The following is a 22610-nucleotide window of genomic DNA, read 5'->3' on the forward strand; positions in this document are numbered from 1 at the left end:
GTTTTAGTATTTCGGTTTTTAAAAATCAATTTTTTTTTTAAAATATGGGTTCTATTGCCGAAAGACCCCTATCTTTGAAAATATGTTAAATGACACAACTAAAGCTAATCAGATAACAATTAGTCAACTTCTTGTTAATTTTTCTGAAACAACTTCCAGTCACTAACTTTTAAAAAGTTTTAAGTGATTGTTTCACATCAAATCACTTTAAAAGAAGGGTATCTAAACAATCCAACTAAGAAATCTTTTAGGGAGAAGCTAAGAATTTCTTTTTCCAATGACATGATAGATTTAGATTTTTCTATCTTCATTAGTGTTTTCTCGAAAGATGTGTTTGTTTCTCACCATAAAAGGGATATATCCTTCTTAGCCCTCGTTCCTGTGTTTGTTGCCTTGTCAGTCATCTTGTTAGAAGATCTTCTCTGTTTCTAGCTTCAGTTTATTTTGTGAGGCATATAAAACTAGCATCCAGATATAGAATTATAACGTTATCATACGTTACAGATTCTCCTCCAATTGGCCATGTTTGACAGCACCACACAGGATAAAATACAGCAGTTAGAACGGTCACAAAACAGAGATGAATTAGCAGACCACTAGGGCAATGCAAAACTAGTTAAAGTACAAAAGATGGCATCACTTGTTAATAGTGAAGTAAAATGTCTCATTGAATAAAAGAATAATTAGGAATCTAATGTACAGTAACAAATTGGATGAAGGATAACACCACATAAATGGATGTGGCACATATTGTTACACTAGCACCGAAAGTGGTCAGAAGTATTTTCTGTCTTGTCAGATTTCCGACGTCCATTTTAATATCCGCATTTCTACCACGTTCATCCTGTTAATGTACTGCCAGTTTAAGTAATAAAAACAAAATTTCTACACTTGTTAAGAATGAACAGAGAATATATATCTTGTAGTACAAGGACAACAAAAAAAATGACTGAGGATGAATTCAAGGATATTTTGGAACTGTCATTACAACCAGATTCTTCTTTGATGAAATATTACAATTGGTATCATTTTGGGGAAATCGATGTGCACATAAATTCATGGAACAATGTAATGATTACAACAATTACGCTAATGTCCTTCTGTCAGAAGAGTACCAGTGGCAATATGTATAAATAATAGGAGTACATAATTACACAAGAATGGAATACAATAGTTTACTAGTGAAGAATGCACAAAAACCGGAGCACATCTTTACCATTCAGATTTAGGAAAAACCAAAGCAACTTTTTATTGAAAAAACACTTGATCGTTTAGGCAATTGCTCAGGCTCAAGTTTTTTGCGCGGCAGATGCTTAAAGAAGGCTTTTACTGCTCCAGTGACTCCGTCTTCGTTCTCCATAGCTTTGGCTAGCTCAACCGCTTGCTCCTTCACCTGTGCACCATCTCACCAGTTCATATCAAAAACATTTCAAACTTACCTTAAATATCCGAAATATTTCACAAACGAACGAAATAAGAGGATATTGTTGCACCCAAAGGTGCGGACTATCATCAATTATGTGGATGAAAACCATGGAAGACTATGGTTGAAATCCCAACAGAGACAAAAATGGTAAGTGATTTCTTTCCATATGTCTAAACCTAAGTGGGTAGGGTTACTCAGTACCGGTGCTGGTGGGAGGCGGCAGGTATCTGGTGGAATAGTCGAGATGCATACAAGCTCAACTGGAGAGCAATTAATAATAATAATAATAATAGTTCAACCGAGAGAACACGTGATATCTCTCTGAATTGGTAACCACAAACAAAAGTTTCAAGTGTCTTGCTATCCGGAGAATATTGTAAAGACTTGAGCAGGCACTTAGCACATAATTTTATCAACAACAACAACCACCCACTAAAATCTCACAAGTGAGGTCTGGGGAGGGTGGAGTGTGCGCAAACATAACTTTATCAAATTACAGTAAAGAATATGTGCTGAACCTTTTAGTAAAATTACCTTCGGATCAAGCATGAATTTGATTGCATCAACCAGCTTATCAAGTGAAAATTCATCGACTGGTATGGGTGGAGGCCCTACACCTCTGGCATGCACCCTTTCCCCCCAAAATGGCTGGTCACCAAAAAAAGGGACAACAGTTGTTGGACACTGCAATCCAATAAAGATGATACGTTATAGATAGCCCGAATAGATAGCAGCGGGGAAATAAGGAAGTTAGAAACGCTACCGCGGCTTTAAGACCAGCAGCAGTAGTTCCAGCACCCCCGTGGTGCACCTGAAAGGAAGTATAAGATTTGTTCATATTGCTATTTATACAAATACCAAGCTTGGAGTAATTTAGTCAATCAATCAGCTAGCGCTCAATCCCAAACTAGTTTGGGTTGGCTAATGAATCACATATATTCGCTCTGCTCAATTCGTTCCTTTTCGTTCCAGGACAAGATAATTAAAGGTTTTCTAAAAGTAGAGCTCCCTAAAGTCCTGATTCAAATCAGTTGTCAGTCTCCAGCTTGCATTCTGCCGGCCCACCAACCATTAACTTCTCTTCCAATGTTTCCTTAAGCCACCTTTATCTTATTATTATGGTATAGCTTAAAGAAGAAAGATAAAATGTAATGGATATCTTAAAGAATGAAGAAACAAAAAAGCAAGGTTAGTAAAGACTCACCACTGCAGCACACTGCAAGAAAAGCCAATCATGGGGACAGTTATCGAGCAAATACACAAAATCTTTTGGTTCTGCCACTGGAGCCACAAAGAAAAGCAGGTAAATAAGCTAATGAATACCTCTCTAAGAGATAATCTACAAATACACAAGTACAATAGCAAAAATAACGGGTTATTCTCGCAAGCGGAATAAAGTAAATGCAGAAGAAAACTTCTCGTAAGCGGAATAAAGTAAATGCAGAAGAAAACTTCTTACTGTTTCCGAGGCCACCCCAGCCTTTATTAATGATTCCCCTTTGTCCAGTGATTTCGAGTGCTTTAACAATTGTTTCGGTCATCTTCTCTGGCTCTTGAACAGGCTGAGATAGGAGAAATAAGTTAAATTAGAAGATAGATATTATTTTCAAGAAAAAAATAAAGCTGAAGTCAGGGTATTAAACAATAATTTGATTTGTAGCACGAGTTTAGCGTGAAGGATATTTAGCATTATTTGAATTGTACTTTAAAACGCCTAGAACCTAGTTTGTATAGCAGAGCCTTTCCTAGCGAGCCTGCATTTTATGCGTCTCTTAATATGCACTTAATGTGGAGAGAAGGGTCTGAAAGGAATAATAGTTTGTCGAACACAGTTCATAATATACATAGATAACCACTAACTACCGGAATCCAACTGCAAAGGTACAACAAGAAGAAATCACCACAGCCCCTTTTTCAAAGCTTCCTCAGCAGAACCAAAGAAGGGACAGATGGTTACATACGGAGAGATTTTTGCTTTCTTGCTTTTCCTTTTTCTTTTGGCATAATACATCCGAACCCCCCTAAACTTGGCAACCGTTTATTCAGTGCACAACTGAACTATTTTTAGTCCTGATTACCCCCTGAACTTGGCAGTTTGACAGCTTCGATACTGCTGACATGGCAAATAGCTAGAATACACTCTATTTTAGGCGTCTGGGAATGAAAAAAAAATCAACAAATCAGCTTCTAAGTGGAGTATATTCCAACCGTTATTGCCACGTAGTCATATACAATGATTAATTTGTTCCAGTTTTGCATTTCATCTTGCTTCTTCTTCATATACAATGCATATTTTTACCCCAACTTTGTATTTCTTTTTATTTCTTCTTTAGATACAATAACTACTTGTTGTAACTGCGTATTTCTTCTTTTTGCCAAATATGTAAAAGCTTGGCTGGAACTCTATTGTTTTTAGCCAAATAAAAGAGGTTTTGGCCAAAATAATGGAGTTCCAACTGTGCATTTCTTTTTATTCTTCTATAGATGTAATGACTATTTTTTTCCAACTGTGTATTTCTTCTTTTTGGGGCCAAATAGGAACTCAGTATTTTTAGCCAAAATTTTTTTTATCCAAAATAGTGGAGCTTCAATTGTGTATTTCTTCTTTGGATGCAATGACTATACATTCTGTGTATTTTTTAATTTTTTGGGGCCAAATCTGTAAAAAGATTTTGCTAGAGCTCTATTATTTTTTGGTGAAATAAAAAAGTTCTATCCAATATAATTGAATTATATTGGTGTATTTTATTTTATTTCTTTCTTTAAATGCAACAACAATTTGTTTCAACTGCATATTTTTTTTAAGGCCAAATCTATTGGAGTACAAAATTGGCTGAAACTCCATTACTCTTAGCTAAAAAAGATTAGCCTAAACAATGGAGTTTCAGCCAAGTTTCTTAACAAATTTGGCCTGAAAAAGATGATCCAAAAGGTTAACAAATTTTAAAAAGTAATAAAATATATTTTATTATAAAAAAACGCCACATGGAAAAAAAAAAATCGATGTGGCAGAGCGTTTGTCTCATCCACATCAGGTGAGATTGGTTACAGGGTCGAGGTTATCGAAATGCCAAGTTCGGGGGGGGGGGGAGGAGAGAGTATTCTGTATTTTTTTTTGTTGGATCGAAGGGAGAGAAGAAGGGAATAGATAGAGAGAAAAATTATAAAGAAAGTAAACGTCCAAGAAACTCACAAGACTACCAAACCCAATGTATATGGGCTTCAGACCAGCTTTAAGCCAGTTTACAAGTACTTCTGGAGGTTCATAACCCGATGCAAGATCAAGGAAGCAAAATCCCACCACATCAATCTTGGGTCCCCAATCTGCAAAAGTCAGACAGTATAAAGCTAGAGTGACAACTTAATAAACAGTAATGGCATCTCATAGGATCAGAATATGAAAAAGATACAACATGATGCACTACGAACTATTAGGCTCTCATAGGAGTAATGGAATATAAAAGGGATTTTATACAAAGTTTGCACTATATCAGATAAACAAGTTAAAGCTGAGAAAGATAAAGGAGTTCTTATATCAGGTAAAAAGAAATCTGAAGAATGAACCTTTTGGTTTAGGAACAAGGTGAGGACTCCAAATATATCCGTGTGGGATATCCGACTCAGAGCCTTGTGAACCACTTAAGTATGTGACTGGTCGAAGTTTCAGTTTTTTCTTCCTAACATCATTTATCATGTCGCGTATTCCTAGCCAAATCAAGGAGTCAACAATCTGATATGATAGCTGCACAGTTCGTAAAAGAAAAAACGTGAACAGAAACCAACCATTTTATTTTTTGTGGGAAGGGTGGGAAGGGAGATAGAAAAAAAGTACAGTACATCATTGCAACATTAAAAAACACGGAAAGACAAGATACGAACGGTAGATGCCGAAATCCAACTTACCCTATATCCAGCTGGTTGCTTTACACGGGACAAAGGATGAGGAAATTCACTAGTTGGCCTGTACAAAAGATAAAATACATTTGATGATAAATTAAGGCCCAGATCTAACTTGTCAACAGGATATCTAAATGGAAATGAATAGAACGAAAAACTAAGTAGCTTCCTAAGCCTCCATTACCCAAGCAGACTTACGTCCATGGCATTGTGAAAAATATATGAATCGGGATTTTCAATGCTTCTGCAACATGTGTATGCCCTGAAATGGGATTCAATGTTAGTAGGACATACTACTCTAATAACTCTAACATATGTATACACCCAAAATGTTTGACTAGCACAACAGCTTTGGCATGCCCCCAACAGAGTTGAAAGGAGGTCCATAAGCCATGCCGTACAACAAATTTTTGAAAACTGTGTGAATCATCAATAGAATATTTGATTCACTTGGACCTGCATTATCTAGGACAAGTGGAAATGGTCTTTTATGAACCAATAAAACTAAGCTAAGCATGCATAATACATCTTGTACATCCAGATAGAGAGTTGGAACATGTTATATCGTTGCCTCAAATGTCAAACTCCACTAAAGATTCAATTGTATTAGCTGTAACCCACACAAAACCACCGATCAGATCAAATTCTATGCCTTATAACAGCAAGAACTAAAATGTTTGCAGGTCAATCATGTGTAGTCACCACTCCACAACTGCACTTCTAACCCAATGAACAAGAGTTTAACTACTACTTGCATCCACAAAAGATGCTCCTAATCGAGAAGATATTTTCACAGATCAGAAGTAATGGCATAATAAATGTAAGACCCATCTTCCAAATTTAAATGGAAATATACATATTGAATATACACTCGTGGGTCATCAACATTAACGCTTGAATGCATTTGTTGGATTAACATGTAACTACTACTTTTATGCATTAAAATGTCGACTTCATGAGCACTAATCCAACATAAATATTTGAAAAGAAACACCATGGTTATCCAAAAAAAAAGATAATTTGAAAAGAATCTCCAAGATAGCAATAAATTTTTTCATTATATGCTAATAAGTGTTAGAATCAATAAATTCTCAGAGACAGTTTCTTTTCGGTGATTACAGACTCTCTGATCCCTTGCCAAATCTAGTACATGTGAATTGTTCTCCACTAAACTGAAGAAGCAAAAATTGAGAAATATTATAGAATTTTCCCCCGTGTGCTGCAAGAAAAGGACACACTTCAAGCTTGACACACACATGGAGAGTTTTCCCTACTATGTCTAAGGTAATATAATTTACTCTGTCCAAGCATTACTCACTTTACTTGCCCTTGCCAATAAGAGAAGGAGCTTAGTATATGCTTTGGGATTGTACCTGAAATATTTATTCTAACTGCTGGAGTAAGATCCTTCTTTTTTCAATTTATAATACTACTAATTCAGCCTTTAAAAATAACTTGAAGCATATCACTCAATAAAAATATCAGCATATAGGAATAGGAGAGTTTGACTATAATGAAAACAGGAAATAAGGGGCAAGCCAATACATAAACAAGGAAATGAATAAAATAGTATAGAAGATGCATAAACTACTAATCTTACCGTATGCTGGGGGGTTAGCTATAATTGCGTCTGCTTTGAAGGGAATCCCTGTATCCATATCAGGTTCTTTGCAGGGTGAGAGTAGAGAGTATATAATATCCTTCAACTGAGCTCTCTGAGTAGGAATCTCTGAAGGTCCGGAAGGTAAAAATCCTTTGTTTTTAACCATGTCTGTATATGCAAGAGGAAGAAAATTGTAATTGTCTAGTTGACTTACATATTTAATGACTTGCAAGAATGACCGGATGCATCCACCAGATACACACTGCAAGATATACCAGATACACCAGATGCAACTATGAATTTTGTCTTTCAAATGACATGTAGGAAAATACACATCATATATAATACTAATCCTCAAATTCATGCCCAAGAGAATTCACGAAAAGAAAATTCGCACACAAGGCAAACTATGGCATATAATGCAGTTGTTTAGTTTAGTGAAAATAAAGTGCAATTCCCACAGAGCATAGTTGTAGTGGATTTAAGAAAAAGCTTACGTGCATCTAAGTAATGCAATGCAAGACACTTATTTCAATTAGAGAAAATAAGAACTTGAGTGCATCTAACCAGTGCAAGAAGCTTATTACTGAATTATTATTTTATTTTATTTTGTGCTTATTCCTGAAGTCTCCCATGTGGCTGTTTAAAATCAAGGTTCTCGACAAGCATGTAAACCAAGAAAAAGCTGGTTCTCTGCCATTTATTCCAGCTTTAGCAGAGTTACATAAGTGTATGATGAATGGACTACTGGATCTCACAATGTATTATTTTAAAAGTAGTAAACATCCATCACAAATGAACAGCAATTGCGCAAAGTTCAAGCGAGACAGGAGAACCACAATAGATTGCCAAGTCAGTTTCAGAACAAGCGGGAAATTTAGGAACATACATCCAGCCAAAATTTTTGGATCACCCCCAAGGGGATAGAATTCCAATCCAGCAGTCAAGACAAACTCTTTGAAATTTGCATGCGTCGCCAACCTCACTCGATGGCCAAAATCCTGCATCGACAGTTCTGTCAATAAACTAGTAAAGACCATGGCATACTTTTTCAACTATGACAAGGAATGACAAATTATTAAAAGTTCTTTTTGACGGAAGTTCACAATGCACCACATAAAGTCCAACTTCTACAACAAAATTAGGGTCACGCAAGAAGCATCGAGGGAACAATTACTCTCCTAATCTATGAACTATTTAAAAAGTCAAACAGAATTAGATTAAGATCTCAGAAACACAGGATTCACCCATAAAAGAAAGTTTACAAAATTTTGTCTAACCAGTGACAGCTCAAAAAGTCAAACGGCAGTTACAAGTTTCAACGGTAGCAGCCCTTGTAACTTATAACAGAAACAATTTTCAATTACTAAATAAAATCTGCTAGATCCAGAATTACAAATGCCAACATGTCCTATCAGCAGAAAAACAATGCTATATCAATATGCGGAAGACCTTATATGATACATAATTGAAGCGGTACAACAAAGGATAGCGTCTGGGCTTTAAGAATCATTTCAAATTCTATTTTGTGAAGGAGATGAGCAAAGAGAAAGAGGTAGGGTTAGGCCTCAAATTGGGAACCGCTAACATGTATTCTTGTTTAGTGGCGTCTCCAGGCTTGACCATGTCCTAATTTAATTGAGAAATGGACTAGAGGCATGGCGAGTTTCTGTACAAACTCATGCAATAAGGTGTTAGGTCCATATTTGAAAGGAAAGGCAGTTACAGGCTAGTTTAGAGAGCCATTTTCAACAAAAACAGCTTCCCAGAAAGCAAAACAATTAAACAAAAATTGAGCATTACCAACCATAAAAATCAGGTCCTTGATAACCTCAGGAAACTCTTCGGATAACCTTTTCTTGGATTTGGAATGGGTTGAGAGGGTATTTGGATGTTCAATGTCAATAACAAGCACTCAGAAGGCTGGACTTCTATAAACTAAGAAATGTGAGATAACTAGCACTGCAGCCAAAAGAACAAAAAGTTTGCAATTTTCTTAGATTTGCACCTTTTTTTTTGTGAATGTGTGGGGTGGGGGTGGGGGGAACGGGCTAGCATGGCAGCCAAAGGGAAAAAGGTGGGAAACCGGAAAGAGAAAAGGTAGCATGTCCCTTTCCATTGTAGAATTCAGTACATAGAGAAAGATACACACCTAGCAGAGCTGAAATCTGTTTTGCCAAATTAACATGCAAAGAGCACATACATATGTATCTACAATCTAGTGACATCCCTAACTCGTAGATATACAATCTGTTTGCCAAATGATGTCCAAGTACCTGCAGACGCTTTCCAATTGCAATAAAAGGCTGCACATCACCACGTGTTCCAACAATAAGAATTACAATCTGTATAGGTGGAATATATTGAAGTTCTGTTGCATCAAGAGGTTCATCCTCAACTGCGCTATGCACACTTTCAGATCCAGTTCCAAGCACTCTGGGTTCAACATCACCCGGAATTTCAAATTCTACAGTACCATCATCTTTGACAGTAGCTATTCTCTTCAACAATTTGAGCTGCAGCATTTTAAGTGGTTAACACACATCTCATGCAGTAGATGAATATATGTCCAGCCTTACGGACATAATAAAATCCAGTAAAAATAAACAGCAAATGACAGAATATAGACAAACAAAATTATATGATGTTGCCATAAATTTAAAAAAAAATAAGATAATAATGAAGGCATTCCATATTACCTTTAAGATATCGTCAGATGTATAAATGAAAAAACTATCATATACACACAACCAAAAAGAAAGCAATAGTCATGCTTTCACGAACACTATTTGGCCTGGTTGACCAAAGCGTGAGATTTAGGAAAGTTGCTTTGCTAAAAAAAAAAAAATATTTTGCTAGATTCTTTATCAAGTAACGCACTTCACATTATCACTTGCAAATGGTGTGTTTACTTGAAAATCCAAACTACTCATTCATAAAAGAAAGCTATAACTATATGTCCTGAGCTTAAGCTGCCAATGTTCTCCTGCAGCCAAGGAACATCGGGTACGGTTCTACTCTTCTTTCCTTCTTTAGGCCTCTAATTATTAATGTAGGCATCATTAAAACCTCCATTCCCATATTTCTCCACGGTAAAATTCACTCACTGTTCTTCCTTTCTTTAGGCCTCTAGTAACCTCTTCAGAAAACATGCTTCCAGTCTAATCGCACTACTATATATAGATTAATGTAGGCATCGCTAAGATCTCCATTCCATATTTGACTTAAAACAGCCTGCAAAAAGCCAAGTGCAGACAGTAAGGAAAAAGGAAAGAAAAACCTAATTTAGAATCTGCAATAGAGAAATCGAAACCCAATGCAAACTATGAGTCAAAGGGCGGAGATTGAGCCTTGCTTGTTTTGCAATTGGGTAAGACGTTCTTTGTATGGCAAGACTGATTTTGTGATCTGTTTTGACACTATTGACAGAAGCTCACCCCTAAAGTTCTATTTAGGAGAATAGCCCCATCCACACGAATGAGAATCATGGCTAGCCAGTATATAAGGCTTAGCAAAACCTGAATGCAAGTGAAGTTTATATGTGGCTAGCCAGTATATATGTGTCACTTTTAACGCTACAGAATCTTAGGGATAACTACTTTAATTTAGTGGCCCTCTAGTCTTCCTACTTGGTAGTTTATATGATCTTCTCTCTCAATTCATATAGGCAAAAGCTCTACCTACGACAGCACGCTCAAAGCAAATCATCAACTCAGTTTGCAATAAAGTTTTTGCGATAGTTTGCCTTAAGAAATCAATGCCAATCATTTGCTCATCGATGCATGCCTACTATTTGTCAAGCTTTCATTTTGTATATTATGTAAAGGATCTCAAAAGTAATTAGATGCTAGTTCTGCACTTCACATATCTCGCCAAGTTGAAAGAAAATGCAGTTCTTTTCCATAGCAGCACATTCCATGAACTGGACCTCACTCTATAGACCTCATCATTCATTTCATAGTCAGTGCTTCATATTATTAGTATGATTAATCAGTTTGCTGGAAGACAATAACATTATTTGATTGTATCTTCACATTTGCCAATACACACTTCTAAACCAAATTTCTGAAGTCATCACCTACCCAAATTGGCAACCACAAGGTCTCCTTATCTCTTTTAAACTTTTTCCAGCCTTTGGCTGTGATATTTTCTTTTTTTAAAAACGGTTGTGTCCGGACCAGCTTATGCGCACCTCGACTAATTCCATTAGGTACCTTCTACCTCCTACCAGCACAAGTACCGGATAACTCTATCCATTAAGGCTTAAACAGATGGGAAGAAATAATTTGAGATATATATGACTGAGAATTTGCGACACCCCTGCTTTTTCCTGTGACTTTGGCCCTTATATTCCATAGGGATGTAGTTGCTTAGCCCCAAAAAATTTAGCTCTATTGGCTAAGGTTGAGGGACTTGTCGTCTTAGGTAATAGGTTCGAGCCTTGTGCCAAGCGAACTAACTCTTGTATTTAGGTGGATAAGGATAGAGGGGGACTCATCATCCCCGAATTTCAAAGGTTGCCGTTGGCCCAACGGATTTCTCCGTCATAAAAAAATAAAGGATGTAGGGGCTCACTTTAAGTTGTCTCAAGAGTCCTTTTGCTATGGCTTCCAAAGATTAAGTTGGATCATTCTTCGCAAGAGAAAAGCTTTATTGATAATTAGATATAGGCCATAGCACAAAATAGAGACTAAGTAAGAGAAAGTAAAGAAGGTCTCTCCTTCCAAGCCTCTGCCCCTTGGTTCACCGGCTGCCTTTCCATAAGTAACACTAATTTTTCTAAACTCCCCAAGTAAACCAAACTCTGGGGATACTTCTCCTCTTTTTTCTTTCCTGTGCACTTATTAACCAATCTTATTCCAGTGGCTAGAAAAAAATACATAATTGACATGTGTGTCAATGGTTCAAACCCTTTATTAAGGGGGAAAAGGGTCCAATGGACACATATCAAGGAGCAATGTAAATTTCAAATTCAGCTTTATTGTATATCTAACGAAATACCAGCTAACTTGGGATTGGTTGTGTTCTTTGATGTACTAATCTTTTTTTTTTTAAATCTGGATTATGAATACTATATTTTTTTCTATTTTAGGAAATAGTAACGAGGATGTTGAGATGGATGAGTGGGTGTACCAGGAGAGATAATAGTAGGAATGAAGCCATTCGGGACAAAGTGGGAGTGGCCTCCGTGGAGGACAAGATGCGGGAGTCGAGGCTGAGATGGTTCGGGCACGTAAAGAGGAGAAGCATTGATGCTCTTGTTAGGAGGTGTGAGAGGTTGGCCATGGCGGGTTTGAGAAGAGGTCGAGGTAGGCCAAAGAAGTACTGGGGAGAGGTGATTAGGCAGGATATGGCGCGACTTCAGCTTACTGAGGACATGACCCTTGATAGGAGGGTGTGGAGGTCGAGGATTAGGGTAGAAGATTAGTAGGTAGTTGAAAGTTTTCCCTTTTCTTACCGGTAGTTTTAGTATCACTCATGTTCCTTCATATTCTTAGATCTATATTACGGCATGTGGTATAGTTTGCTTCAGGTACGGTATTCCCTGTTGTTATTATCTAGCACTACTTATCCCCCCCCCCTCCTTTTCCTTCTTTTCCCCTCATTCTTCTTCTTTCTCCTCTTCTTCTTCTTACTCCTCACCCTTTCTGAGTTGAGGGTCTATTGGAAACAACCTTTTTTTACCTTCACTAGGTAGGGGTAAGGTTTGTGTAGTACACACTACCCTCCCCATACCTCACTTGTGTGAATATACTGAGTTTTTTGTTGTTTTTGCCGTAGTAATGTATTTCGGGGGTTGGACTAAAGTGTAAAGTATGTATACTCAAATAATGGAATCTCTTAAAGCATATCTAATTCTTCTCACACTACTCAAATGGCATTGGCATGTTTTTCTAGGAGGAAAGACAGATTTTTGAACTTCGTCATTGGGTAAAGTCTGTCTCCTGACAAATGATTCTACCATTTTGCAGTTAAGCAATGCCAGCTCTGTAGCAAGCAACTGAATAGGATGGAGATTGACATGTTTCCTGCCAATATTTCAGGAGTATGCTACAGTTGAATGTTTTGCAAAAAGCCGTATTCTGGACTATAGACATGTCTTGGCAATCATATCGTTTAATAAAAGGTTAAAAGTAAGTGGAAAAGAATGCAGGTTATGTTCAACAGAAAGGATAGCAGAGAAGAAGGATGAATACAAGAGTTCAAAAGAATTATGACATGATATATTAATCATAGAAGAAAAAAATTAAACTTGAAGTGACATGATGAGATCATTTTGCGCTATACCTTCTGTTGTTCAGAAATTTTATTATCAAATATTTTTGCTGCCGCTTGAGCAAATCCGCTACTATGCGTTGGTGTCTCAGTTTTTGATCTCTCCAACTTAAGATGATACGAAGGTGAATGTGGCTTCTCAGAAGTCAAAATCTCTGGAGGCAATGTATTTACTCTTGTAAGTTCCATCGCAAGGGTCCCTAGCATATTAAATTGCAGGCTTGCGGTCAGCTTCAGATGGTCCATTTCAAAAAGCTTCGGAAGCCACAGTAATCAACTGCATTTCCAGTTGCACAACTCATAAACAGTCATTTTCTAATTGTTATGCATAACAGATAAGCCCTGTTCATTCCTCTTTTATCTTGAAAGTTGTCGACAATCATGTTTTTATATTTCTTTACTATAGAACTAGAATTTGGTATAGCAATAACTGGTCAGAACTATACGAGGGAAATATCATCTTTTTTTTCAGGCAAGGAAATGTTGCTTTTTCCAAATTTAAATAAAAAAAAAACAAGGCATGTCATTTTTTCAAAAGTAAAAAATCGAAGGATAATCATTGACTCTTGGACTTTAATAACAATAGGCAAGAGAAAGCCTATTCCTATAAATGTTCATCTATTTTGTCCATGAGAAGGAAGAAAAAACTTTCGACAGATATAGGCAACACACACCTTTGAATTGAGCCGCAAAAAAAAAGTTAAAGAGCTAAGCATAAAAAGGATATGGAAGCTCATACATGATTATAAGGATAAAAATCTGAATTAGCGTCCAGCTTGCTTGCTTTAAAACACAAAGCTAAATTAGAGCCGGCAGGACACCACGTTTGAATTGAGCCGCAAAAAAAGTTATAAGCGCTAAGCATAAAAAGGATATGGAAGCTTTTTTTTGATAAGGTAAGATTTTATTAAAAGGTACCAAGATGGTAAAAAATTACAAACATCCAAACTAATACAACAAAGCAACTACATTCCTCCTAGCTCCTCTAGAAAATTCATATATTGTTCCATATTTTCCATTACATGTCTTTTACACCAGAAATACAAGTTTAATAAGCATCTGTTTTTAATCCTGGATACATGCTGCCTTTCCCCTTCAAAGCAAATCCTGTTTCTTTCCAACCATATTGTCCAGAACACACATAGAGGAATTGTTCTCCATACTATCTGTTGACTCTTTGCCACTTTTTGTTGTTGCCATGTCTCCAACAAACTCTTTACACCGGAAGGAATTGCCCACTTGACATCATATATATTTAGGAAGAGCTCCTAGCACTGCTTTGCCACTTTGCAATGGATGATTAGATGGTTGACTGTTTCTGCCTCTTCTTCACACATGTAACACCGATTAGATAGAGCAAAACCTCTCTTCTGCAAGTTCTCCTGAGTTAGAAAAGCTTCCTTTGTTGCAATCCAACCAAAACAGGCTACTTTAATAGGTGCTTTTGACTTCCATATTGCTTTCCATGGCCAATTTAACTGATAAAGCCCTTGTTGTTTTTGTAACAAGCTATAACAACTGCTGACTGTGAAAATACCATCATTACTTGCTGCCCATATTAATGAGTCTCTCCTGTTTTCCTCCAATCTAACATTATCCAATAACTGTATCAATTGGGAAAATTCATCAACTTCCCAGTCATTGAGGAGAGAGGTCTCTCCTGAAGATTAGCTGCCAGCCAGTGCTTGAATAGAAGTCTGACACTCTTCCGTTTTTGTTAATTGAGCAGCTATATAGACCAGGAAACTTTGATCTAAGACTTCCATTTTCCAACCACATATCAGACCAAAACAGGGTATTATTACCATTTCCAAGTTTCAGTTTCACAAACTGACTATATTCATTCCAAAGATTACTAATTGTGCTCCAAATTCCCCCCTTTGAAGAAGATTGAATTGATCGAGGAGCCCACATGTCCTTCATGCCATACTTGGCATCTATCACCTTTTTCCATAATCTATTCCCATCATAATTATATCTCCACAGCCATTTAAATAAAAGACTTTTGTTATGCATCTTTAGATTCCTCACTCCTAATCCCCCTCCTTTCTTTTCTTTCATCACCTCCTGCCATTTGACCAAGTGAAATTTCTTGTTATCATTATTACCTTCCCACAAAAATTTATTCCTCATAGTATTCAAGTTTTTCTCCACTGATGTTGGCATTTTAAAGAGAGACATTAGATAAGTAGGTATACCATCCATCACACTATTGACCAGTGTAAGCCTACCACCAAGAGATAAATATTGTCTTTTCCGTGACACCAGTTTACTGCTACATCTATCCAAGACCCCCTGCCACATCTTTGCATCATTCTTTTTTGCCCCAAGTGGTAGACCCAGATAGGTGGATGGTAAACATCTGCCAGATCATCAATACAACGCTCGGCATTAATACTAAACACATTACTCTTTGCCAAGTTCACTTTCAATCCTGAGACAACTTCAAACGCTAGTAGTACTCCTCTGAGGTGTAAGAGTTGCTCTTTTTCAGCTTCACATAATATCAATGTATCATCAGCATAGAGTATGTGTGAGACATACAGTTCTTCTCCCTCACTTTTTCTAATTTTCAATCCTCTAATCCACCCTAACTTTTCTGCTTTTAAAAGCATTCTGCTAAAGATTTCCATCACCAGCAAAAATAAATAAGGGGATATTGGATCCCCCTGTCTTAGCCCCCTCTGAGAATTAAAGTATCCATGTGGACTCTCATTAATTAAAACTGAGAAGCTAACTGAGGGTATACAGAATTTTATCCACCCAATCTATCTTTCCCCAAAATTCATATGTTTCATCAGATTCAACAGCCATGACCAATTTACATGATCATAAGCCTTTTCCACATCAAGTTTGCAGGCCACCCCTTTAATCTTCCTCTTGAATAGATTTTCAAGACACTCATTAGCTACCATAGCAGCATCAATAATTTGCCTTCCTTTTATAAAAGCATTCTGATTATCTGATATCAATTTTCCTATCACCATCTTTAATCTTTCAGCCATCAACTTTGCAATTATTTTATAGACACTCCCCAACAAGCTGATGGGTCTAAAATCTTTCACTTCCACTGCCCCCTTTTTCTTAGGAATAAGAGCAATGAAAGTTGAGTTTAGGCTCTTAGTGAATGTACTCTCCTGATAAAACCACTCCACTGCACTCCAGACATCTTCCCTAACTATGTTCCAACAATTTTGAAAAAAGAACATGTTGAAACCATCTGGCCCAGGTGCTTTATCCCCCTTAAATAACTTGACAACCTTTTCCATCTCCTCCACAGTAAATGGTCTCTGTATCCATTCTTTTTCATCCTCTGTGAGTTTTTCTAGCTCTTCATCTGCCCACAAAGGTCTCCAATTCTCTGATTCAGAGAACAGTTTCTCATAGAAGTTAAAAATATGATCTTGGATAAGCTTTTCATCTTCCACCAGTTTCCCCTCTATCATCATTTTATCGATAGTATTAAACCTCTTGTGTGCATTTGCCTGTTTGTGAAAGAACTTGGTATTTCTATCACCTTTTTCAACCCATAAACATCTAGATTTTTGTCTCCAGCTAATCTCCTCTTCAATAGCAATTTCCTCCGGTTCTTTAATGATAGAAATTCTATCATGCTCATTAATCTGATTGTATGCTCTTTCTTGGTCCAGTCTCTCCAACCTAGACATAGCCTTAGATTTCATTTCCTCCAAGTTACCAAAAACTTCTTTATTCCACTTCTTCAAATCATTCTTTAGCAATTTCAATTTTCTTGCTAGAATCACATCAGGGCTCCCCTGAATGCAATATGAATTCCACCATTTATCCACAAGTACATTAAAATCCTTATGCTCACACCACATGTTTTCAAATTTAAAATAGCCTTTCCCTTTGCTCCATTCCACGCACTCCAGTATGATAGGGCAATGATCTGATGTAACTCTAGGCAGTGCTCTTTGTTTTATGAATTTGAATTGGTTATCCCAACTCTCTGAGATTAGAAATCTATCAATTCTTGATGCACATTGATTACTATTACCTCTGAACCATGTAAAAGTGCCTCCATGAAGTGGTAAATCCATCAAATCCAAATCCTGAATTGTTCTACTAAACTCTTTCATTGCTCTTGTATTCCTAGCCCTTCCCATCTTTTCATCTTCAAATCTGACAACATTGAAATCTCCTCCTATAACCCATGGCATAGACACTAATCCAGAAACTGCTCCCATCTCTTTCCATAAAATCCTTCTTGTTTTCCTATCACAGGGTCCATAGACCCCAGTGAATGCACATTGAAAATCAGTATTTTCTTCCTTCAAAAATACAGTAATTGAATGTTGCCCTATGTGTTTATCTGAACAACTCCATCTTCTCTTATCCCAGTAAACCAGGATACCACCACTTCTACCTTGTGCCCCAGTTCCACTCAATCAGTCCACTTCGAACCCCCGATCTGCCTGATACATGACTGATCCACTTGCTTCATTTTAGTTTCTGATAGGCATACTATGTCTGTATTATACTTTCTCAGAAGAAGATCCACCATCCGCCTTTTCTCCGTGTTATTTATCCCTCTAACATTCCAACAAATAATCTTTAACTTCATCGAGAAATTAATAAGACCTTCCTACCCTTGTTTCTCCCAACAACATCATTATTACTAGACTCTCCCTTAAACCTCATACATGATTATAAGGATAAAAATTTGAATTAGCGTTCAGCGTGCGACCTCATGATTCTCCACCCACTTCATTGACCACTAGGCTAAACCCTTGGGTGCTTGGCTATAAATCATCTCATTAAGGGAAAATGAGAATTTTAAAGTTAAATTATTTCTAAATAGAGGGAGGTACCTTTTTTTAGGGGACAAGCTTAAAAGGAAAATGTGTCACATAAATTAGGATAGGGGAAGTAATTACTTTATCTTAATATCCCCATTTTTTACCATTACTCAAAGGGGTCGAATCATAACAAAAGACAACAAAAGACAATGTAAGAATGTTCTAGTAGCTCAAAGGGGCCGAATAGGAGGTGTCATTGCTGACTTGCTGCCAATTATTTCATGGCATGGACTCCTTTAAATGCTGGGAGTAGTTTTTTCAAGTGCCCGAAGCATGAGGTAAGTAAATTTTTTGATGGGTTTTTTTAATTATTCCGATTTGCTTGTAAATTTGTTTTATTTATTTTTGGTTTTTAGGATGAAAAATATTCCTATTGGGAATGGCAAGATGAAGAGCTTCCTCCTAGAGTTTCAAATCTCATATGCAGTTTAAAGAAGGAAAATGAAGCTCTAATCCGTGAAAGATTTGCTCTCCAAAGGAAAATTTGATCTTGAGAATGTTATGATGCTCGTCGATCATGGAGGAATAGAAGTCTTGGAATTGGAAAGAAATGTTCTAATGAAGAAAGTGACCGATTTAGAGTACTCAGTTGTGCTTGATGCTAAATTTCAGAAGAAGATGTGGATTTTCATGTGTGTGATATTGGGATGTTTTGTTATGTTCTTTGGATCAGTGGGAAATGATATGTAATGTTAGTGTTATTGTGGCTTAATTGTTGTCTTTTATTATGTAACGAAGCATTATGTTTTTGTACAAGGATTTAATGAAGTCATTGTCGTTCATTTGTTGTGTTTATGACTGAGTTTATTTGCTATGATAATTAGTTTGATGTTGTCAAATACGTGTCTAAGCAAACTGATATGGAATTGTGAAGTGTTTGAGAAATGACTATTATAACTGGCTCATATATGCCCCTGTACAATTCGAACTAGGTCTAACTTGCCCTCACATATATCCCACGTGGCTTTATGAGTCTCCCGTTAGTGATGGAGGGCATATACGAGCCCATTTGTTGACGGCAAGGGCAGAATAGATACCAACTTTTAACGGAGGGCTAGCCTGTCCTATTTCATATAGTAAAGGGGCATTTTAGGCCCTTTTCCGATTTTTTAATTTTCTCTTCATTCCATATTCATTGTTTATCATTTTTCTCTACAAAGAAACTTTTTAATTCATAATGTTTTGTAAAAACTTTAAGGGTATTTTAGTCTTTTTAACAAAAGAACAACTTATCAGCACTTTTCTACCAAACATATCAACTGTTTATTATCAGTTTCAGCACGTCTATCCAAACACGTAAATGCTTATTTTAAAAATCAGTTTCAGCACTTAAAAATATTTTTCAGCACTTCAAGCTTATCAGCTATTTATAATCAGCTAATCCAAACAGGCTCTAACATGACCTATTGGAACACGCTTGATATAAAAGCCGATTTCTTTTTATCAGATATAGAAAGATAAAGGAGCATGTGGAACTCTTACAATCTCTAATTAAATTGTTGTGTTCGTATTATGGGCAATTTTGGTACTTTGCGTATTATTAGCTTAGGTATCAAAAGATATTATTTGTTTGTTTCTCAAACTTCGTGTCTACTCAAACACATACATAAAAACGGGAAAGGAAAGAGAAAGCATTTCATATGTTGTTTGTCTGTTTACATATTCGGCTAATAAAATGCAACAAAATAGCTTCCACAATGACAAGTCATAATATATACTACTCCCCTCATTCCTTTTTCTCGTGCAGTATGCATTTTGCACACTTCCTGAAAGTATTAATTAAGTGTAATTAATTAAAAAAATAAGAGAGGAAAAAATAATTAATTCTCTCTTGATTTGCTAATGTGGACAAGTAAAAAAAATGCGTTCGCATATAGATAAATTTTTGCATCTAGGTTTTTGTGCTTCGCGATCACGAATTCTTAGTATAATGAAGGAATAAAAAGGAACGGAGGAAGTAGTATTAATTTCCAATTATATTAATTCACTATTGACAGAATACCTGGGGAATAGCAGAATTGGTTAGAAAGATTTCATTCATATAGCTGTTTGTTTGTTTACAGATTCGGCTACTAAAGTATTAATTAAGTGTTTATTTTACTAAATTACCTTTATTAAGGTTATAATTAAGGATACAAGTGGAAAAAATAATTAATTCTCTCTTGATACGCTATAATTAAAAGAGATTTAATTTATAGTATAATGGATGAGTAAAAAGAAATGGGGTAGTATAAATTTACAATTATGTATGTTAATTCTACTATTGACATAATCCCTGAGAAATAGCAGAATTGCGTTACAGACAGATTACAAACCTGAAGAGTCAGTAATGCCAACTGAATCACCAACTGACTCTCTATTGTCCACGTCAGCACCTTCACCACCAGTTTTACTGCCATTTTCATCACTAACGTCCTTCTCAACGGTCACGGAAACTTCGCCGGAACTAGAAGAAGACGAAGAAGAAGAAGAGCTCGGCGGATCAAATTTCGATGACGATTCCGCCATTGGTAGATTCTCGAAACTTCTCAAAAGCTGTCGAATTTTTGTATAAGTCTGTTGAAACACAAAGAGTATATAGAGGAAGTGATGATGAATTTGCTGAAATGAGAGGGTTTTAGAGAGAGAGAATGAGAAGAAAAGGAGAGAGAAAGGGGACCAAGTTCAGATTAGTGGAGAAAGGGTCTGAAATTGATTGTGCTGGAATTTAGCAACAACAAAAATTAAAAGAAAAAAGGACAAAGAAATTGTGCTGGAGGACAACCAAGCTCAACAGACTGAAAAACGTGTCATGGATTGAAATAATTTGAAATAATATTAAATGTATGCTATTTACAGTTGTAGAGTGATAAAAAAATATTTAACCAGATTCAAGATTGAGTCAGAAATAATGTTTTAAAAGATTGGAGGGGCGAGATGTTGTACTTAATTAGAAAATTTGACGCATAATTTACGTTAGTAACTGTTAGGCGAGCTTCGAGCGCCAAGGGATAGATGCGTTTAGGCACTTGAGACATAAGTCTCACTAGAACTAAAACTTAGGCATCTAAATATTGTCCCGCCTGGAGCAAACCCCAAGACGAGTTCTAAGAAAGCCAAAAAAAATAATCTTTGGTAACAGATGCATGTTGAATACATGTTGCGGAAAATTAAAATGCATATATTAAAAACTTTAAGAGAGACTCTGGCCACTTGTACAATTATTCAACCTTTCTCTAAAATGGATCCATCCTCATCCCCTGCGCAGGACCCAATTTCATTAACACTACTGAAACCCCCCTGATCCGCCTGATATTACCGTATCACCAATGGAAGTTGAAACGATACCAAAGAAGAACTCAAAGAAGTCTTAGCGGAAAAATATTTGACAAAGTCAAGTGTCTATCACCCCATTTATCACCAGACAGAGGCATCGTTAGAAATGTCGTTGCAAGAGGAAAATACTGAACCAATTATCCTAAGCGAAGACCAAAAGTTAAGAATCTATCATCCATGGAGGTTCTCAGTGATCATTAAAGTATTGGACGAAAACTCTCACACCACACCCTAAAGAACAAATTACAACAGCTTTGGATCCCAAGTGAGCAGCTAACCCTCATAGACCTGGGATGGGATTTTATCAGTGTCAAATTCGTGAAGGAGAAGAATATGACAAAAGCATTACACGGAGGACCATGATTCGTTATGGGCCACTTCCTCTCCGTCAGGGACTGGGAGCCAAATTTTATTCCGGCAAACTCAAATATCCAAGCAACAAATATACATATTAGGCTACCACAACTACCTACTGAGTTCTACGACAAGGAAATCCTAGAACATGTAGGGATAGAGATAGATAAACTGTTGAAGATAGATACGTGCACATATGCTACCCTTAGAGGCAGATATGCACGGATCTGCATCCAAGTGCCTATTGAGGTACCACTGCGAACATCTTGGAAATTGAAAACCACAGACAACCAATCAAGTATGAAGGTGAGGGAATATTGTGCAAGAGGGTGTGAGGGAATCAGCCACCTATCCAAGAAATGCCCACTACACGCATCATTAGGGACTGAGGAAAAACCGAAAATGCCGACGGCGTGTCCCTGTGCACAGGAAGGCAAAGACTAGAAAATGGTAGAATTCCTTAGGAGTACAAGGCGAAAGAGGAAGGCAACAGAGCCCCAAAAGCATAAGCAAATGGGAGCAATGAGCAGTGGAACGTAAAGCGGATCTTTCACACCGGATTCAGGTAAGTTCACCATCCTGGGAAACTATGGGGAAGGGGAACGTAGGGCTGCAAATCTGACTAGCCCAACGAGACCAATACAATTCTGATGGGCCACCCCAGTTTAGTACACATTGGGCTAGTCAGCAAAGGCTAATCCGACCCAAGAACCACTAAAATGGGCCATTGATAAGCAGCCCACATTTAGGGCACGTGCCTCAGCCCAGACCTAACAACGAACACACGCAGCACGCACGCCCTTTGAACAGGCACACACTCTCTACCTGACATGCCTCCCAAGGGCAAATAACCTCACCTACAACGGGTAAGTATAACATACCTGATTCTACTCCAAAATTGGTACCAACCATTCCCATT

The 22610-nt window shown here is 37.0% G+C and overlaps 1 protein-coding gene across 2 annotated transcripts; it reads right to left on the reverse strand.

Moving 5' to 3' along the window:
* Positions 1-950: 950 nt before the first annotated feature.
* Positions 951-20696, reverse strand: LOC104102725 (sterol 3-beta-glucosyltransferase UGT80A2-like). 2 transcript variants are annotated; one of them, XM_009610526.4, is made up of 14 exons: positions 20338-20696; positions 13215-13402; positions 9203-9442; positions 7816-7927; positions 6924-7094; positions 5522-5585; positions 5330-5387; positions 4991-5168; positions 4620-4750; positions 2886-2988; positions 2631-2707; positions 2190-2237; positions 1961-2110; positions 951-1393 (listed from the first exon to the last, which is right to left on the reverse strand). In XM_009610526.4, exons 1-14 carry the CDS (start codon positions 20528-20530, stop codon positions 1226-1228), a joined length of 1881 nt encoding a protein of 626 aa, XP_009608821.1. In that variant the 5' UTR covers positions 20531-20696; the 3' UTR covers positions 951-1225. The 2 variants fall into 2 exon arrangements, with proteins under 2 accessions (XP_009608821.1, XP_009608822.1); XM_009610527.4 differs by having other exon boundaries at positions 13215-13479; positions 20338-20562.
* Positions 20697-22610: the final 1914 nt, after the last annotated feature.

This window comes from Nicotiana tomentosiformis, chromosome 2, assembly GCF_000390325.3.
Source record: "Nicotiana tomentosiformis chromosome 2, ASM39032v3, whole genome shotgun sequence".
Taxonomy (NCBI): domain Eukaryota; kingdom Viridiplantae; phylum Streptophyta; class Magnoliopsida; order Solanales; family Solanaceae; genus Nicotiana; species Nicotiana tomentosiformis.